The sequence below is a fragment of the Triturus cristatus genome, chromosome 1_1 (assembly GCF_964204655.1).
Source record: "Triturus cristatus chromosome 1_1, aTriCri1.1, whole genome shotgun sequence".
NCBI classification, from domain to species: domain Eukaryota; kingdom Metazoa; phylum Chordata; class Amphibia; order Caudata; family Salamandridae; genus Triturus; species Triturus cristatus.
Genome location: NC_140579.1, coordinates 120360658 through 120373596, shown reverse-complemented (window position 1 = coordinate 120373596; position 12939 = coordinate 120360658). Strand labels below are relative to the sequence as shown.

At 40.3% G+C, this 12939-nt stretch overlaps 1 protein-coding gene across 1 annotated transcript in view; it reads left to right on the top strand.

The window, feature by feature from the left end:
- The window catches only part of LOC146869729 (uncharacterized), a 73822-nt gene that overhangs the window by 49332 nt on the left and 11551 nt on the right, over positions 1-12939 (top strand). The window contains exon 3 of the mRNA XM_085613664.1: positions 5611-5729. Coding sequence (XP_085469790.1) covers positions 5611-5729 — 119 coding nt within the window. The remainder of the gene's footprint in view (positions 1-5610; positions 5730-12939) is intronic.

The following is a 12939-nucleotide window of genomic DNA, read 5'->3' as shown; positions in this document are numbered from 1 at the left end:
GGCACCCACCCCCAAACAGGTGGTGAAAAATCTTGGTGTTTGGGTCGACTCGACTCTCAGCTTCTAGGCCCAAACTAAGAAGGTTGCAGGGACTTGTTTCGGCATACTAAGGGGGCTCAAATCGCTATTGTTTTTTTTCGATCCATTAATCTGGCAGGTTATTGTGCAGGCCTCCGTTTTGTCAAGACTGAATTATGCCAGCTCGCTCTACCTGGGTGCAAACAAGGTTGAGACCTGCAGAAGGTCCAAAATTCAGCTGCCAGAACTCTCCTTGGTCTTCCTAGAACCTGTCCCACCACCAGCGCTATTTGTTGGCTTCACTGGCTGCCGGTGGCCAGACGAGTGGAGTTTAAGTCTCTCTGCATTGCGTTTAAGATCTTTAATTTTCCTCTCCTGGCACCTTGGCCAATCTGCTCTCATCATACACCCCCACTCGCCAACTCCGCTCAATGGGTCATCACCTGGCGGTTGGTCCCTGGGTTGGGACGATACGAGCTGGTGGGCGCCCTTTCCGCACACTGGCGGCTAAACTCTGGTACTCACTTCCTATACACATTTGCAGCATCGATAATTACCTGGCTTTCTATGAGGCTATTAGGACCCAACTTTTCCCTTCAATTTAGGCCTCCCTCTGTGACTTGCCTCCCTTTCCGTCTGCTATCAGCACCGGGATGCCCCTTTGCCAGGGCAGCTGTGCGCTCTATAAAACCTCATATCACAACATAACAACATAACAATTGTATATATGAAAATTTACAAATAAATATATATATATACATACAACTATAAAATAAAATCTAATAAAAAACATTATATTATTAAATTAAAACATTAAGCTATTTAAAAGTTTTTATACTTACATTTTCCACTTTAATGAGTGCAACAGTAGGTAAGGTGTTGTATAGCGAAGGGGTAAAAATGACTATTCTATCTCCAGTGAGTGCAGCAGTAAGGAGAGTGTTGGATAGCGGAGGGGTAAAAAATACTATTCCCACTCCAGTGAGTGCAACAGTAGGGAAAGTGTTGGATAGTGGAGATGTAAAAATTACTATTCCCACTCCCGTCAGTTCAAAATGAAAAACAAACAAAATATCACCAATAAAAAATATTTTCTAAAAATGAAAAATATATAAAAATATTTACAAAATCTAAAAAATAGAAACATATGATAATGTTAAATGGATATGACAAATAGCTAGAAATACTGTATTGAAAACATTTAAAAATAATTTACAAACAAATAACTATTTTAAATTAGAAATTAGTTATGAACAAAAAAATGAATTATTACATAAATGTAATCTTTTTCATTTCCTACCCTATAACATAGCATAATTCACAACACACATCTAAATGTACCTCCATAATCAGCATAATTAACTATCAATTAAAGAAAGAATATTAATTAAAAAACAGATTAAAACAGATAAAAATGAATTTACTACCCAAATGTTACACCTATAAAACCAAAACACACGCACAAAAATAAAACAAAATTACCCTAATTAATGATCAATTGATGAATTAATATTTATGATCAACTAATTATCAATTAATTAAACATAAATTACTTTCCACCCTCTACCCCTATAAATCCCACAACCCACACCTAAAAATCATTACACAATTTCCATAAATAATTTTAAAATAATAAATTAATATCAATTAACAGCTACTAAATAATTAATTAAAAATAAATTACTTCCTACTCTTTACCCGTATAAACCCCACAGCTCACATATTTAAATTTTAATTAATTAGCATTAATTAACAAATAATTAATTAATTGACAATAAATTACTTCCCACCCTTTACCCCTATAAACCCACAACCCGCTCCTAAAAAATTAACACTATTAACATAATTAATTATCAATTAATTAATTAAGTAATAATAATAAAGAACCAATTAATAATTACTTAATAATAAATTACTCCTTACAATTAGCACTGTAACAACTAAATTAAATAAATATTAATAAATTTAAAGAGATCATTAATTTATGACAATTTAATTACTTCCCACCTTTTGCCTCTATAAACCCCACAACCCGCTCCTAAAAAAATAACATGATAACCATAATTTATCACCAATTAATTAATTAATATTAATTAACAGCCAATTAATAATTAATTCATAACAAATTACTCCCCACAATTACTACAATAAAATCGAAATTGAATAAATATTAACAAATGAAAAATCATCATTAATTTATTATAAATAAATTACTTCCCACCCTATTCCCCTATAAACCCACAACCCGCTACGGAACTAAAAAATGCGAAATTTTATTCAAATAAAATTGATAACAACAAACAATTTAACACATATATTAAAATCAAAACAATACGTATACAAAAAAATAGATCACATTCATTTAAAATATATACTAAAATACATAACAGTAATTAAAAAATCGGTATTTTAAACAACTATGTTCTTGCAAACAATATTAATGACTTTTATATTTTGAAAACGATATTTCTTACCTTAAAGTTGATATTTTCAACCTCGATATTCTTGCTGTCGATATTTCTGTGTCACAATATTTCCACCTCGATATTTGTGTAAATCGACATTTCCAACTCGATATTCTGTCTCCATACCATGCTCACAGGTTCAAATTCCAGTGGGTCCACTCAGCTTTTCATTCTTCTGGGATCGATAAAATGAGTACCATTGAGTTAGGTAACAGTAAACATCTGTTATTCAGCACCAAGATATCCTTCTGGGGGAACGTTCACTGTATAAATACACATGGTATGTTACACAAATGTTATGTTATGAGAACAGATATATGTGTTTTAAAATAGTGAAACAATTAAAATGAAAACATGTATGTTCATTGAATGGTCATATGTGCAAGGGAGTTCAGCCAATGCCAGATACCAGGTACCACCTCTACACCAAGATCCCGTAAAGATGCCATCTGTTTCCATGACTGAGTTGGGGGTGGAGTGTCTGTCCCATGCCAATGTAACTTGGTTCCCAGCAACATTGGCTTCTAACTCACAAGCCTGGTTCACCTGACATGCCAAGACTGAAGTACCACTTTCATGCCAAGCCCAAACCCATGCTAGCACCCGAGGATTGGCATTCAGGGAGGAGGAAGTGGCCCAGATTAAAGAGGGGGTAGATGGAAGTGGTCCAGAATAAGGAGGGGGGATGGAACTGGTCCACATTAGAAAGCGGTAGATGGAAGTGGTCCATATTAACTAGGGGTGGATGGAAGTGTTCCACATTTAGGAGAGGTGGATGGAAGTGGTCCAGTGGTCCAGATTAAAGAGGGGTGGGTGGAAGTGGTCCACATTAAGGAGGGGTGGATGGAAGTGGTCCACATTAAGAAGGGGCAGGTTAAAGTGGTACAGATTAGGGAGGGGTGGGTGGAAGTGGTCCACATTAAGGAGGGGCAGGTGAAAGTGGTACAGATTAAGAATGTGTAGAAGGAAGTGGTCCAGATTAGGGAGGGGTAGATGGAAGTGGTGAAGATTAAGGAGTGGTAGATGGAAATGGTCCAAAGTAATGAGTGTGGATGGAAGGGTTCAAGATTAGGAGTGGTAGATGGAATTGGTACAGATTAAGGAGGTGTAGGTGGAAATTGTCCAGATTAAGGAGAGGTAAATGGAAGTGGACCACATTAAAGAGCAGTAGCTGGAAGTGGTACAGATTAAGGAGGGGTGGCCAAAAGTTGTCTGAGTTAAGGAGGGGTGGATAGAAGTGGATCAGATTAAGTAGGGGTGGAATGAAGAGGTCCAGATTAAGGAGGGGTGGATGAAAATTGTCCAGATTAACTAGGGGTGGATGGAAGTGTTCCAGATGAAGGAGGGGTGGATGGAAGTTGTCCTCATTAAGGAGGGGTGGGTGGAAGTTGTCCAGATTAAGGAGAGGTAAATGGAAGTGGTCCAGATTAAGGAGGGGTAGGTGGAAGTGGTCCAGATTAGGAGGGGCAGACAAAAGTGGTCTGGATTAGGGAGGGGTGGATGGAAGAGGATCAGATTAAGGACGGGTGGGTGGAAGTGGTTCTGATTAAGAGGGGTGGATGGAAGTGATCCAGATTAAGGAGGGGTAGGTGAAAGGTGTCTAGATTAAGGAGGGATAGGTGGAAGTGGTCCAGATTAAGGAGGGGAGGGTGAAAGTGGTACAGATTAAAAGGGGTGAATTGAAGTGGTCCACATTAAAGAGCAGTAGCTGGAAGTGGTACAGATTAGGGAGGGGTGGACAAAAGTTGTCTGGGTTAAGGATGGGTGGATAGAAGTGGATCAGATTAAGGAGGGGTGGAATGAAGAGGTCCAGATTAAGGAGGGGTGGATGAAAATTGTCCAGATTAACTAGGGGTGGATGGAAGTGTTCCAGATTAAGGAGGGGTAGATGGAAGTGGTCCAGATTAGCTAGGGGTGGATGGAAGTGTTCCAGATTAAGGAGAAAGGGTGGAAGTGGTCCAGATTAAGGAGGGGTGGATGGAAGTGTTCCAGATTGAGGAGGGGTTGATGGACGTGGTCCACATTAAGGAGGGGCGGGTGAAAGTGGTACAGATTAAGGAGGGGTAGATGGAAGTGGTCCAGATTAGTTGGTGGATGGAAGTGTTCCAAATTAAGGAGAAAGGGTGGAAGTTGCCCCGATTAAGGAGGGGTGGATGGAAGTGGTACACATTAAGGAGGGGCCGGTAAAAGTGGTACAGATTAAGGAGGGGTAGATGGAAGTGGTCCAGATTAGCTAGGGGTGGTTGTAAGTGTTCCAGATTAAGGAGAAAGGGTGGAGGTGGTCCAGATTAAGGAGGGGTGGATGGAAGTGGTCCAGATTAAGGAGGGGTGGATAGAAGTGGTACAGATTAATGAGGAGTGGATGGAAGTGGTCCAGATTAAGGAGGGGTAGGTGAAAGTGGTACAGATTAAGGAGGGTTGGATGCAAGTGGTCCACATTAGGGAGGGTTGGATGAAAGTGGTACAGATTAAGGAGGAGTGGATGGAAGTGGTCCACATTAAAGAGGTGTAGGTGAATGTGGTGCAGATTAAGGAGGGGTGGATGGAAGTGGTCCACATTAAGGAGGGGTAGGTGAAGTGGTACAGATTAAGAAGGGGTGGATGGAAGTGGTCCACATTAAGGAGGGGTAGGTGAAAGTGGTACAGATTAAGGCGGGGTGGATGGAAGTGGTCCACATTAAAGAGGGGTAGGTGAAAGTGGTACAGATTAAGGAGGTGTGGATGGAAGTGTACCAGATTAAGGAGGGGTGTTTATAAATGATCCAGATTAAGGAGGGGTAGATGAAAGCAGTCCAGATTAAGGAGGGGTGGATGGCACCAGATATCCCCTGTGATATTGTGCTCAGATGCCCAACATCCATGACTGAGGTACCATCTTCATGCCAATGCCCAAGGCCAGGCTAGCACCCGGTGACTGACATTCAATGGAGAGGAAGAGGTCTAGATTAGGGAGGAGGGTGGATGGATTAGGGCCCCTCTGGATGACCTGACATGCTTGTGAAGAAGACTGGAGTGGTGCTGTGTGTCTAGGATTCTTGTACACACACTCATTCACTGTCAGTTCACACTCAAGCACACATCGACTCTTGCCCCTACTGTGACCTGCTCTGCTTGTGTTTTTGTACAGAGGCGCCCGGAGCATCCAAAGAGCCTGTCAAAGCCAAGGGTCTACGTCACTGGGAGATCCTCCTTATCTGCCTGGGGACCATCTCTGGCACTGCACTGATTCTCGTCTTGAGCTTTATGGTAAGAGGGGGAAATGTAGAAACTATTCAATAGTTGCAATTTTAATGTTTGTGTGAGTATTAGTGAACTCAAGTAACAGGATGGACGTGAAGGAGTCACATCAAATTTGACTTTATATTACTTGTAAAGCTATTTAAAGTCAAATAAAGAATTTGTATAAATCATAGACTGAATAATGTTTAAAAAATATTGTACCATTTGGTGCAGACCTAAAATGAATAGGTGTGATATATTTGTTAGACACTGTTTTGTCCATGACAACCAGGTATCATGCCCGTTTTAATTTGAGGGTGGGCTCTCAGGCTCCGTATATATCACTCTCTAGTTTTAAATGTCTAAAGAATGAATAATTATGAGTTTTAAGGCATGATAAATATGTGTTCTTTTTAACGCCATTGGTAACATGTTTTGGTATGTTATGTTAATACATTTCTAAGAGCGCTTGACTGTCCAGAGGCTTCTTGGCGCTAGCTTTGATGCTATCAAGAAGAAACCGTGAAACAAGGAGTGCCGATATATGTCGAGACTGATTGATATTTTTGAATCTTCAATATCAGTCGTGCTGCGGTGATTTTAGGAATTTGAAGCCTGTTCAGTAGGTGCTGAGGCAGGTTTAGATACAGTCCATTGCAGAAGTCTATGCTAGTAAGTACTCGTGAGCTGACTATGGTATTTTGCAGATCCAGGGGGGATAAAAGGTAGGATTTTTTTTTATGGTCCTTAATGTATTAAATGAAGAGGATGTCATGGCAATGACTTGATCAGTAAAAGCAAGTTTGTTATCAAGTATTACCCCTAAAATACGGGCTGTAATAACTGGTGATGGCAGTATCCCTAAATCCCGCGGCCACCAACTTGGGGTCCAAAGGAAGAACGAGAGCCAAATAGCAAAACATCAGCTTTTCGGGAGTTCAATTCTGAACAGTTCCATTCATCCAGGTGCCCACGGCCACCATGCAGTCATGGACTCTGGATCCTGTCTCACTTGTGTCAGCATAAGATGTGAGGGGAAAACTGTAGGAAAGATCCTTAGTCCCTCCAATTACAGGAATAACGAGCAGACGAGGAAATCCGGTTGGAAAATAAGTTTATTCCATCTTCATAGCTTCGTGTCATCTTCAGAATAATTAACGTTCCCACTAACGCTCACCACCGCCCGAGCCCAGTGTTTCAAAGAACAACACCCTGCGTGGTCTCCACGAGCAAGATACAGGAAATGCTCGTGGAAGCCACGCTAATGGGCACGATACAAAACCACACAGTGAAATGTATATACAACACATCTCCCCCCCTTCTTTTTTTTTTGTGTACTAATCCATAATATAATCCTTAAACCTTTCCGGACAATGGTGTTCACGTTTTCCTCTAGGAAAATCCCTTTTCCAATGAGAACAGCCAGGTTGTTGATCATACCTTATCTCATTGTGCACATTATCCAATCGTGTATCATTAAAAACATTCCTAAAAGAACTGTCACTGCGTACATCGTCTACACATGTGTCATTAGAAACATTGCTAGCTGATTGTATAGGACCCTTAAACATAGATACTCTGTTCAGATTCCAAAGACCTCCATCCTCTACTCTCACCGCATTACTGAAAACTTGAACAACTCTTTTTGGGTCTGACCAACTTTGGGATCCTTTAAGAACATTCTCTTTCCTTTTTATACGAACCAAATCACCAACCCCAATTTTTTGTTTGCTCGTTGAACCTCTCTGCTGGTCCATAACGTCTTTCATTTTGTTTTTGTACTCATTGACCCTTTGTCTAACTATATCATAATCTATAGCAATCAATTTCTTATCATCCAGACCTTTCTTTAACCACCACGGAGCCAAACTAGTACTGGGTTTCCGTCCTCTCAAAAGCTCAAATGGACTAACTAAAGTTACCGAATTAGGGGACGTCCTGTATGCTAGTAACATGGACTGTAAAGCATTGCTCCAATTAAGTCCACCCTTAATAGCAAGTTGAATCGCTTCCTTCACCACACGATTAAAACGTTCCACCTGACCATTTGACTCTGGATGGAAGACTGAAATTGTCCTATGAGTTATGCCACACTTTCCAAAAAATGACTCCATTTCTTTGCTAATGAACTGGGGACCAGTGTCTGTGACAATCTCCTGTGGAATTCCTTCCCTACAAAATATGCTATCCAGAAATTCAATAACACTTTGCGAAGTGACTTTCTTGACCATTTTGACTTCGGGCCACTTTGAAAAATAGTCAATCAAAACAATTCCAAAACATCTATCCTTGGGCAAAACATGAAATGGACCAATGATGTCGAGTTCTAGTTTCCTCCATGGACCAACGGGATACTCAACAGGACAAGATTCAACTCTCAGAGGCACCGCTGATTTATCACTATTCGAACATTTATTACATTTGCGTACAAAATGTTCAACAGCAGAGTCAATACCAGGCCACCAAAATGCCTCCCTTATTCGCCTTCTAGTGAATGAAACTCCTAAATGTCCCTCATGACCAATTTCCATGATGGCATTCCTAAGAGAAAAAGGAGGAATTATTTTGTCCATTCTCATAACCAACCCATTTTCAATAGCTAATTCATCATGAATCTTTGAATAGCTCATCATATCACCAGATAACTTCCTTACTGCTGGCCAACCTTGCACAATGTAATTCTTAACAATGTTTAGTTCATTATCGTTCCTCATTGCTTCCATCCAAACATTCTCATCAAGACTTGCCCTATTACCATGTATAAAGGTTGATATCATGTTTCGTGAAAGCGACCTCACAATCATCCTCCTGATAATCTTTATCACTATCTAGAGGTAACCCGGACATGCAATCCGCATGCATATTCGCTTTCCCCTGGACATACTCAATGTGAAAACGAAAGTATTGTAATCTTGATGACAGTCTAGCTAACCGCGCAGACATGGATCTACCTCCACCAGGGGACATTAGAAATACCAATGGTTTGTGATCAGTTTTAATTATGAAATCAGTTCCCCACAAGAAACTTCTAAAATGTTCTGCTCCCCATACGCAAGCAAGTAACTCTCTTTCAATGACTGAGTAGTTTTTCTCCGCATCCCTTAATACCCTGGACGCATAAGCTACAATCCATTCGCTGGAATTATCTTTCTGTAGTAATACACCTCCAAGACCAAGATTACTTGCATCCACCATAACTATGCATTGTTTTCCTGGAACAAACGGTCTTAAACAAGGTGCATTGACTATAAATGCCTTCAAGTTCCCAAAAGCTTCAGTCATGTCACTTGTCCACATAAATTTTGCATTTTTTTTAAGCAAACACCTGAACGGTTCAATTTTCGCAGAATAATTAGGAATAAACTTGGCATAGAATTCAATCAATCCAAGGAAAGCAACCAACTGTTCTTTCGAGGTCGGTAAAGGAGCATTGGTAATACTCTCAATGTGCTTATGTTTTGGTTTAATTCCCTTCCCACTAATTGTGTGTCCTAAATATTCTACTTCCTTTGCTTTTATTTTACATTTATCCAACCGAAGAGTGAGACCTTTTTTTTTGCCAAAGCCGCAATAACATTATGCAAGTTTTTATCATGCTCCTCATCATCCTTCCCGTAAACCAAAATATCATCTTGGAAAGTAATGGCCCCTGATAGCCCTTCTAGGGTTTCCTTCATCAACCTCTGGAAAACAGAGGCAGCACTGGCTAAACCAAATGGCATACGACAATACCTGAAAAGGCCTTCTGGTGTGATAAACGGCGTAAAATTTTTTGAGCTGTCAGATAAGACAACCTGGTGGTACGCGCTTGCTAAATCAATACAGGAGAATACCTGCGCATCAGATAGAGTGGAAACAATCTCATGCAGGTTAGGAAGAGGATGTGCATCCACCCAAATGACACGGTTCAAACTGCGCAAGTCCACACATAATCTGAGTTCCCCTGAGGCCTTCACTGAAATCACAATGGGAGAAACCCACGGGGAAGACTTTATTGGTTCAATAATGCCATTGTTGCAAAGATTTTTTAACAAATCTTTCAACTTATCTCTGTATGACAACGGTACATTTCTTACTTTGTGACGAACAGGAATGGAGTTTTCATGGAGATTAATTACGTGTTCAAACCCTTCGTATTTCCCAAGCTTCCCACTAAAGACACTAGGGAATTCCTTAATTAACTTATCCACAATGACTGACCCATGGTGAAGTTCAGGATCAACAACAAATACAGGAGGATTAGCTCTGGGATCAAGTTTGATGCTTTCCAGACTTTGCCACATAAATCTTACTGAAAGTGTGACGTCCTGCAAATTTTATATTCGCATAAAAATAACCAAGTAAGTCAATCTTGTGCCCTGTATAACCCCCTGGGGAAACATCAGGGTCAATTAGTTCCCTATTTGGCCAACTTTCATGGAAAACCTTCAAAGAAATGATGGAATACCAAGCACAAGAATCAACCAAAAATCTCAAAAGGATGCCATCAACACTAATGAGACAGGCAGGAAATTTTGAAACTTTGTCATCGCCACATACATTAATTACTGTATTGATGTCATTTTCATCATTATCATAGGACGTTTCGTAATCCTCAGAGAACTGTATGTAATTTACTTTCTTTGTAATCGTTTTGCAAAACCTGCTAAAATGACCTTTCTTATTGCATTTAGAACAAACTTTCTCAATAGCTGGACAACCTTTAAAGTTTGCTAAATGACTGTTGCTTCCGCACCTAAAACAAAGTAATGATGGATTATGTCTTTCAACCCTAGAGTTTGAATACTTGAATTTGTTCACATTTTTAGCAGGGTTGTCAGATCTTTGAATACATTTTTTTTTTGTTTGTCACTATCATGTGGCTTTTTGTTGACACTGAATACATCTGATTTTTCATTGCCTCTAATTTCCTTCACAAACTCTTCAGAGTGTTCAATGGATTTTGCAATGTCAATAGCTGCATTTAATGACAAATCAGATGTGGACCACAGTTTTTCCTGAACTTTCTTGCAGTTTGTACGCATTAGAATTTGATCCCTCAGTACTTGTTCGTATGATATGTGTTCAAAATTACAAGATGCTGCCAAAGACCTGAGTGCTGAGACATAATCTTCAATAGATTCATCGGTGCGTTGTTTACGAGAATAGAAAATAAATCTTTCCATCACTACATTTTTCTTTTTCCCAAAACGTATATTTAGCTGTGACGAAGCATACTGGTAGACATTAATTCTTCCAGGACTGATTAGAGCAGGTAATATTTTAAATTCTTTTAGTCCAAAACCACCTAAACAATGTTTTAATAATGACAACTTCCTTTCTGGCTCACAATCATCACCTTCTAGAACCTCCACATATGCCAGAAATACTGGTTCCCATACTTCCCATGGCATAGGAGGATCACCAGATGACGATAGAAATGAGGGAGGAGATACAATACCTGACATGTTGCACTATTAACAATAAAGTTGACTATATAGTTAATATGCAGAAATAGTAATTATTTGCTAAATAAAGAAATAATAAACTCACGGCACTAAAGAAATAATAAACTCATGGCACGAAGTAAAACTAATGAAGTTATGTCAAGGATAATGTAACTCACAAATTGTTTGTTGGTAGATTTTTCCTTCATAAATGTGACAAATTAATCACATTCCATTCAAATCCAGTCTTCCAAGATACATTTAAACATTGCTCTCTCTCTGTTACACTAATACTAACACATAACACGTTATTTCTGTACTGGATCTTGGAATTCCGATTTGTGTGGTGAATCAGGCACTCAGGAAACAAAGTTAGTTATAAATCCGGAAGAACAACGTGATGCGATGATGCTATGCGCGCAAGCGCATTACATTGCAGGAAGGATCGAAGTCGAAAGAAAACAGGTCCGAGAATTCCAGTAAAATAGTGAGTGAAACCACTTGTTTTTGCTTCAGTTGTGCACTAAATGAATTCTCTGCTGCTCTCTTTACACTGATCAACTGCTCCCTTTAACTGCATCCTCCAAAAGATTCAACGCCGTACTCCCGGAACATTAAACAGCATTTCCCATCATGTACTTTTTTTTTTTTTTTTTTAAATTCCTCAATCTTTCCGAAACTTCCCACTAGCAATCCAGGCAAGGGGAAATGAATTCGTTAAATGAACGATGATGTTCTCGAAGAACTCTTCCCTTCCAATGCCAGTTTCAAACGGAAGTTAAAACAGGATTAATCCTTTTGAATTTACTGCTTAATATGCGTGGGCAGGTCCGTGCCCGATCGTCGCCAATGTAGGAAAGATCCTTAGTCCCTCCAATTACAGGAATAACGAGCAGACGAGGAAATCCGGTTGGAAAAGAAGGTTATTCCGTCTTCATAGCTTCGTGTCATCTTCAGAATATTTAACGTTCCCACAAACGCTCACCACCGCCCGAGCCCAGTGTTTCAAAGAACAACACCCTGCATGGTCTCCACGAGCAAGATACAGGAAATGCTCGTGGAAGCCACGCTCATGGGCATGATACAAAACCACACAGTGAAATGTATATACAACAAAAACCATGTGATCGAATGACTTCTGCTAAGGGTGACATAGACATTAAACAAGGTGGAGCTAAGCGATGACCCGGGGGACCCTGCACGGAAGTGAGAAAGGCTCTGAAAACAAACTCACCGAACGCCACTGACTGTTCTCTACCCCGGATAAACGATCTTGGCAAGTCCTGGGCTGCCCCAGTAACGCCAATCACGGCCAGCCGGTCTATCAGCAGCCCATAGTTAATGGTATCAAAGGCCGCAGATAGATCTAAGAGGATGGCGCCTGCTTTTCCTCCCTCATCAAGGGACCGTAAATCCGGTATTTGGAAAGCACAAACTACTCACCCTGAGGGTCTCAAGGCGCTGGAGGCCGTCGGGGAGATTAAGTGAGCTATTGCACAGAGTCACATGGTGCTGAGCTGCCACTGGCGCCGGGGATTGAGGCGTAAACCCTGCGCTCTGAAGTCAGCCGCCCGGGCCGCTGCACCAGACCTCTCCCTCTAATCTCCCCATTAGCTTTGATCAGAGCTGACTCTGTACTAGGACCACTGCAGAATCCAAACTGAGTAGGATGTAATGAATTGTTATGTAGAATGTGATTTGACAATTGTTTGTTCAGAAATTTTTTTTCCGGCTTGTAGATGCAGCCTTGATATGGGACGGTAACTATTCGGGTCCAAAGGGTTACGGGAGGTCTTTTTAATTAATGGGAG